Below are 22913 nucleotides of genomic sequence, written 5' to 3'. Positions count from 1 at the left end.
TGACAAAACTCATCTGTACGTTCATCTGATCTTAACAATTGGTCAAAATAATAATAATTTCTGCTTTTTTAACTCAAATTTTAGGTATAATTCTAAATAAATTAGGGTTATTGACCATGAATTCCAAAAGGTAGTGTAAAACTAGTTAGTGGTAGTAAGGTGGTGTAAAAACGAGAATGAAAAATGTCAAATCTTTGACCCGGGAGGACAACACAAGGGTCAAAAAGTTTGAGATGCTTTTATTGCTTATTGAATCAATAAATGATTAAACAATAACAAATTGCAGTACTGTTGATTTCTTTGTATGTTTATTATGTCATTTTTCTTACGGTGTCACATAGGTCAGAATACAGAGAATTCCAAAATATAAATACAAAGAAAAAGCAGAATCACAGAGGGTAACGCATTACTGGTATAAACTTATAAAGGGACTATAAGGCACACAATAAGAGGTGTTCCACCACATGATCACAAATTCAAACATACTGACATTTAGAAATAATCCAAAGTAGACTTTTGTGATGATGACCGGTAAACTCATTGCTAACACAGTTAGTTTGTTCTTTGCAAAGGAAGAAACAAATTGCAAATCTTTTGAAGGGAAAACTAATTTCTCCTAAGAATTACTGTAACTTGGTTTGATGGTAAACGCTCTCATACTGATGTGCTTAAAGCGGTACATTTTTGACATGCAAAGTTGACTACACCATTCCACTGTATAGAAACTATATACATTTATGTGGCTTACTAGTGAGAGGAAGATAAGAGCTGGTTCTTGTTCTCTTTTGTAAAATGTTCAGTGATGTTATATCTTCTCCATTCTAAGGCCATGCTTACATTTGATGGAGTACGGCATTCTCAACACTCCGCTTTGAGCTTTTAGAAAAAGTTTCCATGAAGCTGTAAATACCACAAAAGAGGGCCATTCATTCTTTTATTATACGTGTAGTAAACACAAGCCTTTTTAATTCACCATGGGTAACTACTATACATGGGGAAAAAACTGGAGCGAACAAGGGAAATGTCAATGACTATGACTGATAATGCCCAGCACCTTTTGCACCAGTTAAATCAAAAATGCGTGTTAAGGCCTGTATAGTGTAATAGTGTCTGAAGGGTTCAACATGCCTCAACGTATTTGTTTGTACAACGTCTGAAGGCAGAAGTGTTGGAAGGTGTTCCGAACCTCCCCACTCCAAAGCTTGCCTTGATTAAAGGACGATGAGGATGACGACAGAGGGTTTTTTGGATATTCTTAGACGGTCCAACAAGCACTTCTTTTGAAGCAGACCGGTACGTTTATATGGATGATGTGTCATGCAAGCAAGTGCGTTTCAAGTGTGCTGATGCATGTGGTCAGTTTGATGCTGATGCTGTGTTTTTGTTAACTGCACTCCTTCTGGGACACAGGCGATGTTTCACACCTTACATAAATCACTCTATAGTTTGACCTGGGGGGGAAATGTTGAGATGCTAATATAACAGAGAGGGACAGACAACTTTCTGTCACTAATGCCGAAATCTATTATCATATACATTAATAGGAACCTAAGTCAAAATTAACATGTGCAGTAGCACATGTTGAAATTAAAAAAAGATCACTAAGTGGCTCCAAATAGATGTTGTCTGGTACTAAGTACGAAGATGAATAGATTATTTTAGAGTAAATTAGTTCAAATTGTAGCTTAGAGATAGAGCAATTTGTAGACTTGGACAAAGAATTATGAGAATTTAAATGCAAACTAGACTGAATTTGAACTTTAACTGCTGCAAAGGATGCTGGGCAGTAAACTGGCAGAAGGGTTATTTGGAAAAGAGATCACATAATTTTTTAAGCTGTCATGTTTTAGTCAGAAATGGTGGAAACAGCTTGCTGTGTGCAGACTTTGTAACTTTGTATTCTGTCCGACACCTGATTAGGACAGTGGTGTGCGTATTTACTCTTTTTAGTTAAACTCAGAGCTGTGTTGGGCTGAGAACTGGCTCTTCACATGAGGATGCATTTGCATGAGGAGCCCATCTGGCTGCTGAGGAGGCTGTGCTGTGAGGTGGCTACTGACTGGATTAAGTTCCAGAAATTCTTGAAAGAGATGCCTTCGCCATCAGCTACACCCATCTTCCTCAGGATCTCATTCATTCCCTGGTCTGTGCCGACCTGTTTTGTCATCACAAGGAAAGTGAAACAGTTAGAAATAACATGCAGGTTCACTGTCAAAGTGAATGTAGTAACTTCATTGAAATTTTCGATTTTTGCATTTAAATATGTTAAGTCAAAAAATAAAATCAGAATCAAACTAAATAACCCAACATACGGAATTTATGTCATTATGAAATGTCAAATTCTGTTCTGTATTTTGCTTTTTCTGTACTATTCTGTTCTGTATTTGGTTCTATGTCTTTTGGTCTTATTTTGTATTATGTTCTAATTCCTGTTTTATTGTGATAATCAGGTTTTCTGTGCTGATTTGTCCAGGTTTACTTCCTGTGTTTTCCCACCCTTGTGATTGCCTGATGTTTTCCACCTGTTTCCCAGCCCTTGTGTCACCTGCCCCTTGTTTCCTCGTTACACTCTGTATTTAGTCTTGTCCTATGTCAGATCATACCTGCGTCAGTGTGCTGTGTGTTTCCCTGCCTGTTCTCTGTTTATTTCCTCGGTTCCTGTTCATCTTTTTTCCTCGTTTTTTGACCGGCCCTCTCAGGACCCCCTTCGTCCTACCCAGACTTCTCCTGCCTGCCTGTCCTCTACATTTGGGTCCACAATTCCTTGAACTGTGACCAATTCTAAACGGTAGCGGTGACATTAAGGCTACAAAACTGGGCTTGTGACCAGAATTATAATTATTATTTTAATCCCTCATTGCACATCAAAACTAGCGTGTGATGAGTGTTTGCAACGAACGGTGCCTCCATGCCTAAAGATTCCACAAAATGAACTAATTATATCATTTCCTATCCAATAAAACTTAACTTAAAGGCCGTAAACCTCTTTTTCTGCAAGGTGGTTGGTGCTAGACTGAAAAACTGATCCCCCAGCAAGCTAGCTAGCTAGCTAGTTAGCCACTACATAAGTAATTACAACATTGTTCTCATTTTCTGTAACCAGTGTAGCATTTAAGCATGGGGGGGGGGAATAGCTAGCTAGCTAGCTAATTAACCAGCCATCCGCTACTGAGCTCATTAGAGCAGGCTGGTCCCCAACACAGGGAGACTTTAATGAGTTATTTAATCATTTAGTTCTTCTAGACTTTTCAAATGTTGTTGGACGGAATAGATCAAATTCTGATAGTGACACGAGTCATTTCACACAGGGTTGTGAAAAATGTATCCCCTGACTTACAGCGGATTCTTTTGCCATGTTAATCTATGGGAAAAGTCTTTCTGGGCGAGAGTTATTTCCTCTCGCGCTGAACTGCTAGTTGGCCTTCGGTTATTGTCTTTGCGGTGTGTTTAAGTACAACTTTCTGGCTAAGAAACAACGTCAGTAGTTTTTTGCAGTCAGCCTAGTGTGTCACAAGGCCGACAAGCTTTATGTGCGTGTGTCCGCTGGTGTGTACACGAGGTCTGTGTGACTCTGCTGCTGAGCATGTTTCTGACTGTCTTTGTGAATGAGTAAGCTGAGCCGTGCTGCCACACCCAACTGCTGTCAACAGCAGGCCCGGCTGAGGGTGAAGCACATAGACACTGACAGACGTTTTACCTTGACCAGGTTAGGCATCTGGGAGGACAAAAGACCTTTGAATTCATCGGTTTTCAGCGTTGGACTATTGGAAGCTGAAGCAGAGTGAAACTGGGTGACCAGCGTGTTGATGGCATTCTCCAGGTCGGAATACTGGGGAGGAAGAACAAAAGAAGAAGGATGGTCATACCTAGATCTAATGCCATGTAAGCTTTGGGGCATTGCCTTTGAACCAAAGCTCTGCCTTTGCATGACTAACAAACAAATGTGAATGTGAAAGGTTCCAACCTAAGGACAAGAATATCATTTATCAATGCCTTCCTAAACTGCCTATATTAGCATTCTGTTCTGCTTGGTTAAGTTTAGGCAACTAAAGGTGGTTAAACAAGTAATATATTGTCTTATGACTTTGTATGAAATGATTATTTGTGAAACCAATGTGAAGATGTAAAGGTGTAGTGATGAAGCTAAAGAGAATTATAGAGCTTTTCACTCATTGTTTATCTGTCCAGTTGGAACTTTTAGGGGTGGGAATCACCAGACACCACCCGGTACGATACATCACGATACTTATGCCACGATACGATATTATTGTGATTTTAAAACCTTTTGCGATATTCTGCGATATTCTGCAATTTAGAACCTTTTTTCCAACTTTCAAATGATGTCCCCAAAAGGAAACTTTGTTAACATCTGTTTTATCTAAAAAGATACATTTCTCTGTTTGTTTATAACACTTCAGTTTTATTACTACAAAATGGGATTGTCGAGACAAACTGACCAACACATATATAACAAAAGATCAATACTTGGCGCCTGGGTATCAATACAGTATTACCACGGGAAATATCACGATGCTAATGATTGTTTCCCCCACCACTAGAAACTTTACTGTTCTGGTTCCCTCTCGCCGCTCTCATGGTGTTGTTTTCAGCAGGAAGCTGTTTTAGATTTTTTTTAAAAACAATATAAAGCTACTGCACACAAACTGCTCAGCAGCAGACAGACACAGAGTAGCTGGTGAACATAGTGGACAGATATTTCCCTCAGGAGTTGGTAGAGACGGATAGTGGAGATGAAGGTGTCAATGTTGTGTTCACAACTGCTTTCCACCTTAAACCTGCATTTAATTTTTGGCCACCTGTTCCCACAAGAGTGGGAACAAAAATATGTCTTACTTCCTAATATTAATTTTCTCATTCTGTTTACACTTGGCCATGGTACCTCTTCCTTTCCCTGAGTGTATACATTTATTGTGGACGACATTACAAGTCAATCCACTGCGTTCAGGTAACTCTGGACCTTTACATAATGTTGTATCAGTTTGATCTAGTACCTCCATTTGCTAGCTATTTAATGGGTTAGCCAAGAGGCATTCCCATCCAACCATTGTATCTTTTAACAGTTTTTTACAAAGTTACAATACAAACAGGTAAGTAGATTTCAACCTGTTTTAAAGCAAGCCGGGGATTCAGTTAGAATGGAGCACCTTCTGTGATCTCAGTTAGCTCCTCCTCCTCGGCTCTTACAGACGGGCTGTACATGCTAAACGGACTACAGCTTCACTTCAAAGCCATATCCCTTTGAATAAGGTCATGAATTCCCCACAGGTAAAACAGAAACAGTTGTAAAGTGCTTGAAGGCAGAATAGAGTCCTGTCAGATTCATTGTTTGTTCAATAATTCACTTACAGGAAAAGTCAAAGTGTTGCCACACTGTCAACTCCAGGGGAGCAAGAGGATTTTCCAGTTTTATGGTATCTCTGTCATCTCCAACTCTAACCTGGAGGCCTGGAGCTTGACTCCGCGGCCACTGGTAAGCTAACATTACCCTTTGTCTTTGGCTGTGTGCTACCAGCCACGAGCTATGGTGTGTCTTTTCTTGTTTTTTTGTTTGGATGTAAGGAGGTGGAGAGAGAGAAAAAACTACTAGGGATAGGGTTGGGCAATGTAGAGAAAATCAAATATCACAATATTCCAGACCAAATACCTTAATGTTGATATTGCAACAATATTGTATGGTTGACTTTTGGTGCTTTAAGACAATCTTATGTGACAATGAGATTTTTGATACATTTTCTCCAGAAATGATTCAGTGACTTTGTGTCTTAGGTAACAGTCTGGTAAGTTCAGACAATGACATCCCTTTACTGTAATGCAGCCTTTAAAACCAGGTAAAGACAACACTTACCATATCACGATATTACGGTATATCCAAAATCTAAGATAATGTATTTTCATATTGCAATATCGATTTAACACCGATATATTGCCCAGCGCTACTAAGGGATTCTCCGAACCTGCTTCTGATTTTCATAGTTAAAAGTCAAGAACTCATTTAAACTGATTTTCATTTTAAAATTGAAATAGTGACGCCCCTAACCGAAGGGTTCATTTAGGCCTAGTAGATTTTTTCACTCCATTTTTGTAATTATTTCACTGATGCTAAGCCAACATTTAGCAGTACAATTCGTGAGGAATTATTAATTTATATTTTGGTCACTTGGTGGCAACGCCCCAACCTGTAAACACACCATATTATCAGAAATTGAAGTTATTAAGATGAACTTGTTGGCAAACAGTTTTTTACCTATCCAGCCTTTACAGAGCAACATTATCCTCCATTAGGAGTCTTTCTGTTTGTGTCCATTTTTGGAATGTAGGTGCAATAGTCAATCCCTTTGCTCCTGAGAAAGATGTCTGTCTCTTTAGCTGTTCATTGCTCCCAATGATCCCCAGCTAGTGTGTAACCCAGGCTGTGTGCTGCTGGGCAGGTAGTATCCACTGTCTTTATAGAGCTGTTTCTCTAAAAAGAAAAGCTTTAACCCTTGTGTTGTCTTCCCATCAACCATGACAAAAAAAAAAAACGTTTTGGTAACTTGTTTGACCATTCTTTCCGCCATTTGTGTTACTTTTTTAATGTTGTGATGTTTTTCCCAAAGTATTATAATATTTTTTAAAGTTGACTTTTTCAGCACCCATTTCAACGGCCTATTCATTGTGACGTTTTAAATTAACTGAAAAGGGGTCAAATTTCACCCAAGTACAACATGAGGGTTAAATGTGCTCTAAAACAAAGACTATGAGCCAAAAGGATAAAAGACGGTGTAGAAACGCAGTTCACCACTGTGAGCAACATTTTGCACATTACACACAGCCATTTCACTTTGTTGATGTCAATGTGGTTTAGAACACCATTAAAAATGGTTGTCTTGCTACAGTTATCCAGCGCATGCGGGCCAACAGCTTTGTCCAAACCACACCCTTTGTGACTGAAGTACACAAGCTGCTGCAAGCCCACTTCACCAAACTCCTCCACCTGTGTCCTGCCTGTAGACTAGTGTTAACTACTAATAACCCCTCTAAATATTCACTCAAGTGTTACATCAAGATTATGTTCCTAAATGAGCCAATCACTTGTTAAAATACATGGAGGAGGCTTCTGTTTAACAGCATAAAATAGTTAAGGAGAGTTCAACAGTGTGGAAGCATTTAGTGATTTAGTTTCAATGGGAACAAATGAAGACAGTGTGGAAGTGTTTTTAGCACACCCATGACCATTCACCACACCCAAATCCCTACATTTCTCCCTGGAAGTTAGGGCTTTATAATAAAACAGGGAGCACTTTCTACAACATTCTCCTGACCACTGGCTGCAGTGGAACATACTTTCTGCTTGTATCATGTATCTTCAGTGACAGGATGCCACTGGGTGTGTGACATATGTGTGTTTTCATGTTGTAGGCCTACTTTCAACACAGGCAGGTGAATGCACTCCACCTGTGGCTCTGATATTAGAACTTAGTGTTAAAAATATCAGAGGTACACACATGCTCTCCATAATGTTCACTGGAAATAGACTCATGGATGAACTGTTAGTGTTCTACAGCGGTCTTCCTCTCAGGGAGGGGCAGCTATAACAGCACATATCCCTGAAACTATCTATTACGCTGCGGCTGGGACGCACAATGGCTGTCTGTTTTAAGTACAACTCAATCTGGAAATGTAAATTACTCCTCGGTGACTTTTTTCCCTCCGCCTGGCGTTGAGCTGGCGACGTCTCACAGTTCCCAAACGGATTCCACGTAAAGCCATCCAAGTCAGCCGCAAACAATTAGAAAACGAAGCGTAAAGTTCAAAAAGTTGCTAAAACGGCTTGAGTATGATTTCTTACCTGAGACATGTCGACTGTGAGTAATTTGGTCCCTTTACTTGGCTGTTCTGGTCCTGGGTGTCTCACTGCGCCCTGCCGTGTGTCAGTGGAGTTAATATACAGACAGAAAGACAGAGACAGACAGACAGACAGACAGACAGTCAGCAGCTGGCAACGGTCCTGGATCCTCCCTCAACATGAGAGAAAAGCCAGGAAGAAGCAGTAAGCCAAGGCGCCACCTCATATCCACCTTCACTCATGTAGGCTACATTATATGATGGTATGTGCATGCGTTCAGCGGTTTGAACAACTTGTTAAAGTATAATACTGTATAATAAATGATGTGATACATATATTCCACTGAGGAGTGCAGCCCACATTCAACAGACAACTCATTCCACATCTGGAAAGCTTTAGGAAAAGTTGGACGCTTTTGTTTTGCGCAATAACTGCATGCAAGTTGAGGCTGGTTGGTATTCTACTTTTCTTCCAGACTGTCTCAGTGTTAACCTCTTCACTGCCACTACCTTGCCTACTTTTAATTAACCAGCTTTATATGCACACTTTACACGAGAGTCAGGCTGTGAGACATATCTTGGAGTTATGTTGGTAAAGTTTTTAGATTACAAAAACAATGAGAGATAGAGATAGAGATGTCGAGTGAAACGGGCACGACCACATTCCCGGGTCGGTGTGGGTGGACAAGTTAGGGGAATGGTTATGGTTCAACTTAACCACAGGAATCTAGCCAACGAGAGAACAAACGTCAGCAGATCGTAACCATGAACTAAATAGAGAGCTGAGATACTAATAGAGAGAAACTGATGTCTTCAGAGTAAGGGTTTGTCAGAATATATCACTGACATGGTCAGATACCCCCCCCCCCCCCCCCCCCCCCCCCCCCCCCCCCCCCCCCCCCCCCTTTACCTCCAGGAGTGTCGGACTAGGAAGGGTTGATGCCACACCCACACAGACAAGCCACAGTATTTTTATTGTCTCAGTATGAGTCCATTAATCTTTCCTTTTCCCGCTGTCTTACTGCACTGAGCTGCTCACAGATGCTTTGCATAAACATGATCATCCATGAAGTTCCTGTCATATTAAATAGTGCTCCCTAAATCATCATCCCAAAGAAAAAATTGGGAACAAACTCAGGTCTCTGAAATACAAAATATTCACAACAATGGCCGAGGTCCTATAGGATGAGATACGTCTCATTAATGTACATTATGTAACTTTTCTTGTCTTTGTAAGTGTGTCATTTTTCATCTGATGATCGTAAATGAACTGTAACAGCAAACGAGACTAACAGTGAAAAGAACGCTATTGTTGGAAATGCAGAGATGACCGACGAGGTACTGAGCTTGATTCTTTCATTAACAAAATGCCCCAAAACAAAAGGTATCCACCAAAACAGCAGGCAACAACGAAGAAACCAGATGACCAAAAACCGAGGGTGGGAAAAAAAATCTGGAAACAGGCGGAGAAGTACAACACAACACTTCATCCCTGGGTGCTAGATGAGACTCTGAGACAACACAATATTGCAATAAGGGCAACCGGAACGATTGGTTCATTTACATTTTTTAGCATACTTATATTTAAACAGTTGCACATTTTGTTTTTCCCATCTTGTATATACTTAAATATTTGTCTTACATTCTTATATTTTATTCTTATATTTTGTTATTATAATTATTATTTCATGTATATTGTATGTATGTATATTTTGTGTGCTGCTGTAACACTGTAATTTCCCATTTTTTGGGGGGATCAATAAATATCTATCTATCTATCTATCTAAACCATCACAAAATAACGTATGTTACTAGCGGTTGGCCATCATGTATAATTACAGCACATTTTATTGACATTATCTTTTTGTCCGCTAACAGCTAACGGTAGCCGCCGTTAGATGTTAGTAACCAATAAAAAACATTACGAAATAAGTAGAAATACGTGGAGTCGACGAGTGAAATACATAGCTAGCTAACGTTACAGTAATGTAGTGATTGTCAAAATGGCCTTTTTCTCCGTTACCCTGTAATCTAAATGTGACGTTTGGTTAGAAAAGTTGTAAGATTTGTAGTTAACTTCGGATTTTAATTCAATTCATTTCCATTTTATTTATAGTATCAATTCATAACAGGAGTTATCTCGAGACACTTTACAGATAGAGGAGGTCTAGACCCCACTCCATAATTTACAAGGACCCAACAGTTCTAGTAGTTTCCTCCAGTGCACGTGCACCATTCTGAGAACACAGTGGGAATTAAAAAAATTTGAGGGAAACTGAAAAATAACTGACAAGTAAGACATTGTATTATTTATCCCTTTATTTCTGAGATTTACCTTCATGTTTGCCATTTCAGTTATAAATTATTCATGTTACTCTTTTAACAATTGCATCTTTGTTTTTGTTATTATAATGACATGGAGAAAAATATAAAAAAATAAAATGAACTATAAAAAATAAAAGTGTCAAGTCCAAAACCAACAATGTGTTAGTAGTAACTTTTACTCTGTGTGTCTCCAACTCCAACCCCATTGGCTCCTACTGATAAGCACATCTTTACAAATCTCTAGTTTCACTGTGTATGCAAAAATGTGACACAATGTGTTTTAAATCATTTTTGAACAACAATGGAGCTATAAGAAGATGTATCATGCTTTAATACTGACAATACTTGGTAGTAGAATACATTCTCTGTTAGTTTGGCTCAGCATTTAAAAGCAGTCATGGATCCATTGATTTGCCCCTTTCTGAAGTGATTAAGTACTTCATGTATCTCTAAAGCATCTTCAAAGATGTGTTGCTTTACAACACCACCATGTCTGACGGCTGAGCTGATTCTTAGGTGGCGTTTCTAAACACCACACAGCATATCCAACTAAGACTGGGACAAATTACACAAAATGACTCATTCAGAATATCCAGTCAGTTTATAAACTCGGTGCTCAGCTGGAGGTGAAATCCTTCCAGATGTTCTTTAAGTTTCTCCCTCACATTTTCTCCTATTTCCACCAGAGTAGAGTTGATAATAGAATGCTGGTCACTGTGGTCATCATCAAATGCTTTTCCATCTCTGGACAGAACTTCACTGTTCTCTGTCATGTGCTCCAGGTCTCCTTTAAGATCCAGTTCTGACACAAGTAGGGTTTGTGCGTCATCAGAGACTTCCTCCATCTTGAGATAACTTTGTAGTCCATCTTCAGCAAGGACAGGTACCAGAATGACCTGTCGCTCATCACTGTCCCGTATCCAAAACAGCTGCTGCTGCAGGTCTAGGTGATGCTCCTGACCCATAGCCTCAGTTTCCTCTTCACAAACAGAGAGATCAGAGAGCAGCAGCTTCTTCTGAGAGCCTAAAAACTGCAAACTCTCCTCGTGAACATCAGACAGCGACACTCCAACAGGGAGCACCTGGTGAAGATTTTGAGTGTGGAGCAGTACTTGGGACTTTGGACTTTTCCCAGGTGGTCTTTCCAACCTGATTTGAATGTCTTTGGCATTTTTAGCTGTGCCACACATACTGGTTTTAATGCTTCTCTGATCCGTCAGAGGATCATCATATGTTGTGGGCTGGACCTCTTTCCCAGTTGTTGAAACTTTGCGTGCTACCTGACCACCAACCGGCACCGGCCCTTTTCCACAGTAAAAGCAGAATCCCTTCTCCTCCTCAGACCAGCTGTTGGTGTCTGGAAGAAAATGTTCCCCCAACTCAATATGATCCACACATCTGTCCTCAAACAAACCTGTATCCTCAGATTTAGCATCAGTCCCACTCTCATCCCGGTTAGAACCTCCTTGGCCTTGTCTCCTCTCCCCCGCTGATGTCCAGCTCTCCCTGTTTTTACAACCATCTAGTAGAGTGTGCTTTAGCCTTTTATCACGTAGCCTCAAGACAGTGCTCCGCAAGCGGTTCTCCCTCCGCCTGGCCGCATGCAATTGTCGTAGGGCCTTCTCCAAGTAGTCAATAGCCTGGTCGTAACGTCTCCTCCACAGCAGCGGGCAGAGCTGGGCATAGCTGTGTTCTTTCGGCAGGTAGAAGCCCGGAGGAGGGGGCAAACGCCTCATGTAATGTGATGGGGAGAGGGGACGAGACACTGGTGCTGGTGACGGACTACATTGTTGCTGCAAGGGCTGCTCCACCCCTGAAGGCTCTTGAGAAGATGCAGATATGTTTTCATTTGTCTCCTCAGCTGTTACCACTGACCTCTGGACTGTGGGTTCTTCTGACGTTTCACCCCGGTCCGTGTCCTGGTCCTCTAAGCGGGGACTCTTTCTACAGGAAAAAAGATAACATGACAAATGCTGTTTGTTCAATTAGTCTTTCATTTACATGGCAGGACATACAGGTGGGTGACAAATAAAAAGACAAAACTCTGCGCATTCAATTCTTAGCTAACGCCATACAGTACTGTGTAAAGTTGGGTTGATTACCTTTCCAGTCTGGTGGACGAGGCTAAACCAGTTTGATTTTTATGCTAACTGTTAAACTGGCATTTGTCAATATGACACCTTCAAGTAAATTAATAAAATATAAATATTATTAAATATTTACAATGGCCCAAGCCTAATACTGTGTACTTGATATTAGAGCCCGACCAATAAATCGGTGGGCCTATATTATCGGCAAAAATAATATACAATTCAAGTGCCTTAAAAATTGTACCGTACATGAGTAGGATTAATGTACTTAGTTACATCCCACCACCATTAATAAAAGATCATTCTTGTTATTAATTGATACTGTAAATAAAATTGAATTGAACTCCCCTTACTATAGCATACACCGTGACACCCTAATCACTATGCCTGTGCACATACATTTAGCTTTAGAAATGTGAGACAAAATGTTACTCTTTCAATTCTGTGTACCTGACAGCAATGTCTTCTTGTGTCTGTGACGTTCCGGCTCTTTTGCATTTGATTGTCGAAGAGGAATCAAATACGGTGGGAAATGCATCTTCCTTTAGTCTTCTGATCCCACTGTGAAGACAAAGGTCAAAGACATTTTAGGCTGCTATCCATGCGACACCATCAGCAGTACTCATATTCTGCACCAATGGTCAATGACAAAACGTTGATATCGGTAATCTCTTAATGTCCTGTTTGAGTCTACGTACCTGCATCCAGTCAGTTCAAAGCTCTCCGGGGTGAAGTGTTTTGAGCAGAAGTAGACAAAGTCAGTCTGAGGGTCCCAGCAGTCTGCACGGTGGGAGTTGGTGATCCAAAGGTTCCTCCGAGTAGCTCCTTTAGGTAATCTAGCCATCACAATGACAAATTATACAACATTTTAGAATTTTGTCTCTTCAATGATGTTTTTCCTATTTTTCTCACAGTGCAGCCCTAAGAAGTACCCTGAAATTGTGTCAGATGGCACATAATGTCACAATATTTTCATCTGTATCATATTTTTGGCTCATTTGTTTAACATGTAAGTAGTTCTTTCTTTCTAAATTATCTAGTAATGTTTTGTAGTCATCGTTTTCAAAGAAATAGTTCATAAACCTTCGTTTGACTAGGTAGTACTGAACCCAGCCCTCATTAAGGGTGGGAATCACCAGACACCTCCCGATACTTATGCCACGACATAATATTATTGGTATTTTAAACATATTGCAATATTCTGCGATATTTTGCCATTTATAATTTTTTTTTTCCAACTTTCAAAGGATGTTTCCAAAAGGAAACTTTGTCAACATCTGTTTAATCTAAGAAAGATCTCAGTTTTTTCATATTACTTCAAGTTTATTACTGCAAAATGGGATTGTAAAGCAGACAGACTGACCAACACATTTATAATAAAAGATCCATACTTGGCGTCTGTGTATCAATACAGAATTGCCACTGAAAATATTGCGATACTATGCTGTATAGATCCCCCCAGCTATCCTGCGTCGACCAGTCACATCCTGCGCCACCCACCACCACAGGTAAATTCGTAACCTGTGGGAAACACCGAAACTCTGAGATAGAATATTATTGTATTGGTATTTGGACGGAGTCAAGTTTCTCAGGCCATCCTGCAACAATCTTCGCTAAATCTTGGTTTCAGCATGTTTGATTTTACTCAAATAATTCTAACAGTGCTTTAGCACAACTCCTTACGAAATGAAGTGTGTTGTATAATGCGGCCCGTGATCACAGCCTTTAGGGGCTCCCATGCCACCCCTGAAGACTATTATCTAATAAAACTGCATAAAGAACTCACTTGTGAAAGGTAATCCCAGCATTACGAGTCTCACGGTTGTCCCGAGATTTGCAGCCACCTGCTGAGCAATGTCTTGGCATCTAAAAGTGGAACAGTGAAGAGAAAACAAAAAAAAGTATTCAGTTATTTATTTTGAAATGTTTGGCCCTTATCTAACACTTGTAGTTAATCCAAGCATGCAAAGAATTCAGTCTGAACAAAAACCTCAAACAGAAAACATCCTGTTCAGACTACAATACTAGAAACATAATGTGTAATGTCACCTAGGGCTGGGCAATATAGAGAAAATTACCCACTTAGTCATTAGAAATTTACATTACTTATTTATTTATTTACTTATTTATGATTACTTATCAAAAATCTCATTGTGAAAATATTTTTTCTTACTGTAATATTTTTTATTACAGTAAAGTGATGTAATTGTCTAATGTTTATATTAGAACAGTTACAACAGTCTGTTAAGTTAAGAAAAGTTAAGAAAAAGATACATCACTTTACTGTAATTTAGCCTTTAAAACCAGGAAAAGACTACACTTTTACGCTTGTAACATGAACAAGGGCCTAATTAGTTTAAGAAAATAGATATTTATTTTAAATAAAACATTTTATTGCATGAATTTAATGTCCTGACATTAGAGCACCATAAGCATCTATGGTGGAGCCTGCCATGTACTAGTCTAAATTAATCAATGCTTGTAGGCCCACAATTCATTTATGAAATCAGAGACTGTTGTTTTAGTCAAGTATATTATTAATTCAATTATTATTATAAAAAAAAATCCGTGTTCACATGTAAATATACTACCAAAAAACCCATATTTCCTATATTATCATTATCATTTTTATCTAGAATGTTCCACTGGGTAGATTCCATCTAACGTCATAGCGTCACTACAAAACGGTTTTAGACTACATATATTTTTTATCTTCATACGATACACTTGTTGTTCAAGTATTAGTATTGCTTACCTGACTCTTTGTATACTGCACTTTGTCAATTAAAATACAATTATAAAAACTATTTGATGTTATCGGTTTAGGGGTGGGGGGAACCGTTGGCATGTTACGTTGCCGCCAAGCGGCTCAGAAAGAAAACAAACGTCACGTTAGTAATTCGCTTGTAACGTAAGATTAATGGATAAAACGCTGTAGGCTATTTGTAAAGCGCTGCTTTGCTTCCAGCTGGATTTGAATCCCAGAGCCTTTCTTTTTTTTTCGTGTATGAAACAGGGAACCATTAGTAACCTTACTATCATGCAGTGGCTGTCACATCGTTTTCATGCTGCTAGCAACATAACTTTGCCACGCTTATTTTGGACCATGTAACAAGCTAGCCAGGTGCTAGCTAGTGAAAAGCTAACCTGTTTCAAACGTCGTGGATATGAGGCAAGTTCCAGTTTGCGGCTACGACTTTCTGTCAGAGTTCAGTAACGCTGAAATAAATGATTCATAAATACCAAATATATTACCCCTGCGCTCCGGATTTCGACCTCACGAAGATGGCTGATCCCTTCCCCTTCCTCTTCCACCTTCTTCCTCCTTTTCCTCCTCCTCCCCTTTTTCTGACTAAAACTTTATTTAAACCATGCAGCATACTTACAGGAACACTAGTTATAATCATAAACTGTATATTATGTATATATACATATAGATATATGTGTGTATATGTGTATATATGTATATATAAGTAAAACAGAAAAGTTTAGTACAAATTAAGTCAAATGTATATGGGAATATGAGAAATCTATCAAACACAATTCCAGTCTTAATTGGCTTCTTATTCTTAATGTAATAGGGGGTGAACAGGCTCTGTATGTAATAAACTGTATGACGTAGACAATGCTACGGGGGTCAGCACAACAGCAGCGGGCCGGAGAAGCCCATCTCACTTAGGACTACCCGGCGAACCTTGAGCGTCTGGGTTACAGCCACAGGCCTCATCGGCTGGACTCCGCGTTCGTCCTGGCCGGGGCTGGACGCTGTGTACACATCCTGCAAAAAAAAACGCTGGAGACCTCCACGGACCCTGTGTGCAGCAACGAGAATGACCCGGTATGATACCGTTAGAAAAGAACTGGATACCTTAGAAAGATAACGTCCTATTCATTGCAAGGAAAAGGGGAACGTTGCTCACTGAGCGCTTTTCTTTAACTAATATCGACAGAGTGATTGCCAACTGTAAGTTAGTGATTTCTGATATCACCGTCTATCCAGAACATTGTTGGATAGTTTAAATACATTAATTAAGGACGTCTACCACTGTATCGTTTATACATATGAATAAGTTCCCATGCAGTTAAATAAAGTTGTAATTAAAAAAAAACAGACGGTACCGTCATGTGATAATGCATGTGATTAGCTACAGTCATATGATGGGAAATTGCTACCTTAACAGTATATGGCTTTATGACACCTGCATAGAGTCATGACCATACAGACTGTAAAAATAAGTCTATGGTCACAAAAAAGTAAAACCAGTCTGTCAAAACATATCGGCGCTAAACTGTCTGACTTAGCTAGTTTCTTTCTTGTAGCAAGCTGTGTGCACAGTCAAGAGGAGAGAGGTAACGTTAGGCTAACTTGTAACCATGCTAGCTGTGTCTGTCCTCGTCGCTGCGTTAGTTTGTCAAACGGCGGCTCGCTACACTGCGGACTGGACGAGTTTGGACGCCAGACCCCTGCCTCCATGGTACGACGAGGCCAAGGTGGGGATTTTTGTGCACTGGGGGGTGTTTTCTGTCCCCGGGTTCGGTAGCGAGTGGTTTTGGTGGCACTGGCAGGGCCAACAGCCTCCGGACCAGAAGTGTGTGAGCTACATGTCCAAGAACTACCCGCCTGGATTCAGCTACCCGGAGTTTGCTCCCCAGTTTCAAGCTCAGTTCTTCAACCCGGAGGACTGGGCGGACATTTTCAAGGCTTCAGGTGCAAAGTGAGTGTATTTCTTTAACCTAACATTAACCTAAATGTAAGGGCATCTTACAACTTCCGGTATCGAACATCTGCTCTTTTACCGACTACAGTACCACATGTACGGAATGTTAACGTTGCCCTCATTGCAGATATGTCGTCCTGACTGCCAAACACCATGAAGGATTTACTAACTGGGAGTCTCCAAACTCCTGGAACTGGAATTCAGTTAATACTGGTCCTCACAGGGACCTAGTGGGAGACCTGGGGGAGGCAGTGCGCAACAGGTGGGTCATCAAATGTCATGAATGACAAGAGTGTGGCACAACATGTCCTGTTTAGGACATTTAACTGCTGTTTTCCTCCACTTTGGTCTGTTTTTCAGTAGTGTGTGTGATTTATTACCAACCTGACTTTACAAGACATGATGTTAGATTACAGTCAGGTCTAAAGGGGGGTTCCCAAGTCTCTAGTCACACTTCACACACTAACAGTTGCTTGGGTCAAATATAATTCGAGACCATAAACAAAGTTGGATTGGTGCATCCTACTCTAGATATCAAGAGAAATGCCCAACACTTAAAATACGATTTAAATAACCTAAATATTGTATGCTGAAGTTTGTAGCTTTTGCATTTCTCCTGTCACTGAGATTAGAGTCCGACGAGAAAGGATTTTTAAAGCTGATACACATGTTTGGTTATTTACATATCCAATATTCCGATATATATATATATAAAAATAAAAAAACAGAAACACGTAACAAAACATAACCGATTTCCCCAACGTTAGTTATTTGTATTTGAGTTCTCACTGAAATAATATGATAATTTGTTTTATTGTCACAACAGAACAGAGGAACATATATATATATATATATATATAGATGTGTATATATATATATATGTGTGTGTGTGTGTGTGTGTGTGTGTGTGTGTGTGTGTGTATATATATATTTAGTTCTGATAAATAAAATGTATAAAAATACAAACTTAAAATATGAAACTTAAAGTCCTTTGAGAACCTTCCTTGTCGCCAACAGGGACACCAGGGTTGTAGAGCGTCCTCTGGTGGACAACCTATTCAACTCAAACACTCATAACATGGTTGGCCGTCTGTTTATATTTTATTTTTTCCAATATTCATTTATCAGAATCATTTATCTGTCGTTATGAATGAATCTGATGAATTATAGATGCTGATACCGATAGATCGTGAAATGCCTTATATTGTCCGATAATATCGGCCCGCCTCTACTTGATTATATAGTTTTAATTTTTCTTATGGATTCTGATCGTAGTCATTGACAGAGCCTAACGTTTTTGAATTCCTCATTTAGGTCATTGCACTATGGACTCTACAACTCTTTGTATGAGTGGTTCCACCCTCTCTACCTGCTTGACAAGAAGAATGGATTCAAAACACAAGAGTTTGTGTTGAACAAACTTCTCCCAGAGCTTTATAACATGGTTGTAAGGTCAGTAACACTTAAATTACGCCGTTAAGTGATTGCAATACAAGCGTGTTTATATTGGTTGTATTGACGTTTGCTTGTATGAGCCACAATCACATGTCTATACAACTTTATGGCATTGTGTTTAAACCTTTGCCTTCCTTTTGTTTTGCAGGTACAGACCTGAGGTGATCTGGTCTGATGGGGACTGGGAAGCGCCTGACACCTACTGGAACTCCACCCAATTCCTGGCATGGCTCTACAATGACAGCCCTGTCAAAGTAAGTATTTTTTTTTATAACATGGAAGCAATGCTGGTAACTGTGCAGAAATGGTGCATATAGACACAACTATTGTTTCAGTGTGTACCCTTCCTTGTCTTCCATGTAGGATACCATTGTGACCAATGACAGATGGGGAAGTGGCTGTGCCTGTAAACATGGTGGCTACTATAACTGTGAAGACAAATACACTCCAGGCCAGCTCCCCAAGCATAAATGGGAGAAGTGCACTTCTGTGGACACGTTTTCCTGGGGTTACCGTAGAAACATGAAGATTAGTGAACTGATGAACTTGCCCACTATCATTGAGGTGAGGACATGTGGAGGTATAATTTGATTACCAAATCTGTGATGATAGCTAGACGGGTTCCGCTTTTGAACATGGCTCTCATGCATGTAGAATACAGATTGTTTCTGCTTTTGTGTACGTCTGTAATGAACACAGTTCTGTTAATTGTGACTCATGGCTGTGTTAATTGCTAACATAAATCTGTCATAGAAGGCAACATTCCCACAGGAATCAATCAATCTAATTTAATGAGGGAAGTGTTGCTTTTTAAATCCTTCAATTTGCTGATCCACAATTGATTTTTGCTGTCATTTTTAAGAGAATACTGCTCCAAAATGAGGCACATGATGTTTCAGTCATTTGATTTTTCAATGCGTACAAGAATAAAATGGATCGGGGAGGTGTCACTTTCCTGTGACTGACTGGTTGTCGTCCTGCTTTTGTAACAGGATCTGGTTCGCACTGTGGCTCTGGGAGGTAACTACCTTCTGAATGTGGGTCCCACATCTGATGGGATGATACCCGCAGTGTTTGAGGAGAGACTCCGGGGTGTTGGAGCCTGGCTCAAGATCAACGGGGAGGCCATCTACGCTTCTAAACCCTGGAGGGTCCAGTACGAGAACACCACTGTACCAGTCTGGTAAGAAGCAGAGGGAGAGCTGAATCCCAAGTCTGTGAAGTCTTGTAGTTCCAGTTATTTCTAATGAAAATAACTGGACGTTGTTTAGAGGACAGAAGTGGACTGAAAATAGTGTTTATAGACTCAGTTTTAAGTATAATTTGCAATGCTCTCAAGTGCAGAATAACATTTGCATAGATTACGTTTAAGTGGTCCAATCACTAATAGCCCTTTCACACTGATGGCTCAATCAGGGTTATACCCAGGTCGACCGTGTGTGTGTGTGAAAGGTCAATTTCAATATGAATTGCGCACAACCTGGGTTGCTTACAGCCGGGTGATAACGTGATTGGCTGGAAATGACAGTGGGGCAGTCGTCACACGTCGTCGCCTATGCTGCACACTTTGAAAAAACAACATCATCAACTATGTCTCACTGTGTTTTATGCTGAGTATTCAACATAGAGTGGATTTAACAGGGACGTTCACAGGCAGCTTTAACAGCAGCAGAGCGAAGCGGTTCAATTCATTTCCAATCAGAGAGCTGACAGTGGGGGCCTTGTCTGCTTTTTGCAGAGCGGCGGTGGAGTTTTACAGGCAACACTGGCTGGAAAAACAGCCTTAGAGCGTAAACGGTATGAAAATAAGTTTTGTTTATTTCTCTTTGCACCGCCGTCTGACACCCGGCTGCAGCCTGCAGTTAAGCGCAGCTGCTGGGTAGTGTGACTTGCTCTATTAAAAAAATAAAAAAATAAATAATGAATTAAAAAATATATAAATGAGCCGTGGAGCCAACAGCAAAACCCAACTTTACTTTTTTATGTGTTTTAAATCATCTTAAAATAGTCCAAAATCGATGCTCGAGTTAGGGCTGCTTGATTATTGAAAAAATAATAATCCCGATTATTTTACCTAAGGAAAAATCCAGCACATAGACAGTACCTTAGAATAACATTATGTGAAACAGGTGATTTAGCATTCCCACTCTTTTTACATACAGTTTAATAACTAAACTAAATGCTGAGGGTACATTACGATGTTTTTTCCTGTTGGTTTTGACCGGTAGGTCTGTGCACCCCCCCTAAACTGGGAAAGGTTTGAAACAGTAAGGGAATACAGCGTGCCCGGGGAACTGAGTATGTGATGTTAGCTGTCCTGTTCACCGAATTTGACATGAAAGCCCCGCCCATTTCCAGCACTTAAGATAATTGTTATACATTGGCCCGCGTTGACCCACGTAATCTTTTGTCATGACGAGGGTCATACCCATGTTTGTCTTTATCCTTCGCGTTCCACTGTTGGGATTGCTCCGGTGCTGCAGGGACTTCCCCCAGATGCATGTGATTTCCGTTTCCAGACATCTCCAGTCTGAGTTTTCTCTCGCACGGCTAGTTTGCAGCGGCTCTGTGCATAGTTTAGCGCAGCTGGTGAAGATTCTGAAAGGTTTAAAGACATGTCATTAAACCAGAGAGCATGTCGTCCTCCCATCCCCGAATGCTATGTGGAGTAGCCAGACCCTTTGGGGGAGGCGAGACTAGTCCCACGTAGACTGGCTTGGTGCTGATCAGGCAACCCTAGTCCACACCTGGTAGTTGGTGTGAAAGAGGTATAATTGATTTAAAAAAAAGAAGAAGGTTTGAGGGTATTCTACCTTTTTATAATGGTAGTAGAGATACAGATACATGCAGGTAAAGAGAGGAGATAACAAGAAAGGATGTCGCAGTTATGTGTTATGCTTTTTAACCACTCAGCTCCTGGATGCTCTGAAATTGAGATCATTGATGCAATTATCGTCTCCACTTTTTCTAGGTATACATCTAAAGGGACTGCTGTCTATGCCATCATGACAACCAAACCCCCCAAGCTGACATTGCAACTATTGGGACCCATAACATCAGCAAGCACTAAGGTAACGGGACTAACAATGTTGTCTGTTGTTTTACAGATTATTACAACTCAGTAAAGCCTTGACAGAAAGATGTGACCTGTAACCTTAAATACAGAAACATGTATAGGCTTTTATTGTCACTCACTGTCCACAGCATCGATGTTTGCAACCATCAGAAATGTACAGAAATTCCTCATACATGAAATGTAAGAAGAAAAAACAACTAAATCATTGATTTTGGTCCCTTGTCCAGGTGACCTTGTTGGGGAATCCACATCCCTTACCCTGGTCCCCAGTCTACCCCAATGCTGGTCTAACTGTCCTTCTGCCTGAGCTGCCCTATTCCCCGGGCCAGGCCTGGACACTCCGGCTGGATGGCATAAAGTGAGCCTTAAACCCCAGAAGGGTTCCCCCTCAACAAGGTTGAACATTGAGAATGTGTTCATCTCAGGTTGTCATTATGTTTGTAGGATGAGGGGAAATGAATGTACTTTGGTTATAGGGACAGCACATGTGTAATGGATAAGTATTGTAACAAAATTGAGAGAATGGAACTCGTCTTTTTAATGATTCCTACATATTCTGGGGTGTAGAGATTTAATGAGTCACTGTGTCTTACATGTGTAAATGCTTTTTTTATTTTTTTTATTCAAATGAATGGGTATAAATGAGAAGAGGAATATTCTGTTCAGCATGTGATGCTTTCCTGGCAGCTTCTCAGCTCTTTGATTCCTGTTTGAAAATGAACACTATTTTTATATTTTAGTACTGTGGGCTTTTTAAAGTGGCTGAATAAAAAAATATATATTAAAATGCTGTTGGTCATGGTCCATTTTATTAACATTTTCCTGTAGTGCCCTTAGACTGTAAGGCTTTAAAAACATTGAAATGCCTTGAAGCAAGGTAAAAAAACAAAGTTGTCTTACTCTTTATGTGTCTAATGGCGCTTTGAGCATCCTTCAGGTCTCATCCCTTCAGGAACTTGTTCCCTGCCTCTAGGTTGTGCTCTGACACAATTACCTCTTTTTTTTTTTTTTTTTTTTTTTTTTTTAAAGCTGAGTTTCTGTAGTCTCTCAGATAAGATATTTGGACCTTGAGTGCTTTTTGTACTAGGTAGTATTGTCACGATTGGGAATGAGATGACATGGGTACTTCTGGATGACTGTTTGGATGTTCTTTGCGGCACTTTTATTTTCAACAACTCCTTTTAACTGCCTGAGGATTGCATCAGTCATTCACCTCTCCCACTTTTAGATCTGACTATCTCCTGACCTTTGGTTGTAACCTGCTACTTTTAACCTGAGGCTAATGCTACTTAAATCTCAGGGGGACACTTTATATTCAGTAGCAGCAAGCTACACTCACCGGCCACTTTATTAGGTACACCTGTCCAACTGCTCGTTAACACTTAATTTCTAAGCAGCCAATCA

The 22913-nt window shown here is 40.1% G+C and overlaps 3 protein-coding genes and 1 long non-coding RNA gene across 6 annotated transcripts; 1 reads left to right on the top strand and 3 right to left on the bottom strand.

Moving 5' to 3' along the window:
- Positions 1-283: 283 nt before the first annotated feature.
- LOC117956601 lies at positions 284-1601 on the bottom strand. The gene is made up of 2 exons (XR_004659318.1): positions 1439-1601; positions 284-1396 (listed from the first exon to the last, which is right to left on the bottom strand). It is a non-coding gene; the product is annotated as an uncharacterized LOC117956601 (long non-coding RNA).
- Positions 1602-1618: 17 nt separating this feature from the next.
- s100v2 (S100 calcium binding protein V2) lies at positions 1619-8090 on the bottom strand. Its single transcript, XM_034891733.1, has 3 exons — positions 7850-8090; positions 3698-3829; positions 1619-2155 (listed from the first exon to the last, which is right to left on the bottom strand). Exons 1-3 carry the CDS (start codon positions 7856-7858, stop codon positions 1988-1990), a joined length of 309 nt encoding a protein of 102 aa, XP_034747624.1. The 5' UTR covers positions 7859-8090; the 3' UTR covers positions 1619-1987.
- A 2052-nt stretch (positions 8091-10142) lies between these two features.
- Positions 10143-15597, bottom strand: thap7 (THAP domain containing 7). 3 transcript variants are annotated; one of them, XM_034891705.1, is made up of 5 exons: positions 15504-15597; positions 14047-14126; positions 12959-13096; positions 12711-12821; positions 10143-12114 (listed from the first exon to the last, which is right to left on the bottom strand). In XM_034891705.1, the coding sequence occupies exons 2-5, from the start codon at positions 14124-14126 to the stop codon at positions 10767-10769; spliced, it is 1677 nt and encodes a 558-aa protein (XP_034747596.1). In that variant the 5' UTR covers positions 15504-15597; the 3' UTR covers positions 10143-10766. The 3 variants fall into 3 exon arrangements, with proteins under 3 accessions (XP_034747596.1, XP_034747593.1, XP_034747595.1); XM_034891702.1 differs by having other exon boundaries at positions 15516-15596; XM_034891704.1 differs by having other exon boundaries at positions 15408-15568.
- Positions 15598-16421: 824 nt separating this feature from the next.
- On the top strand, positions 16422-22210 carry LOC117956587 (tissue alpha-L-fucosidase-like). The gene is made up of 8 exons (XM_034891711.1): positions 16422-16975; positions 17106-17240; positions 18293-18430; positions 18582-18687; positions 18797-18997; positions 19426-19616; positions 21405-21504; positions 21737-22210. The coding sequence occupies exons 1-8, from the start codon at positions 16635-16637 to the stop codon at positions 21869-21871; spliced, it is 1347 nt and encodes a 448-aa protein (XP_034747602.1). The 5' UTR covers positions 16422-16634; the 3' UTR covers positions 21872-22210.
- Positions 22211-22913: the final 703 nt, after the last annotated feature.

Source organism: Etheostoma cragini, chromosome 14, assembly GCF_013103735.1.
Source record: "Etheostoma cragini isolate CJK2018 chromosome 14, CSU_Ecrag_1.0, whole genome shotgun sequence".
Taxonomy (NCBI): Eukaryota; Metazoa; Chordata; class Actinopteri; order Perciformes; family Percidae; genus Etheostoma; species Etheostoma cragini.
The sequence above is the reverse complement of the archived record's forward strand: the minus strand, read 5'-3'. Positions and strand labels throughout refer to the sequence as shown.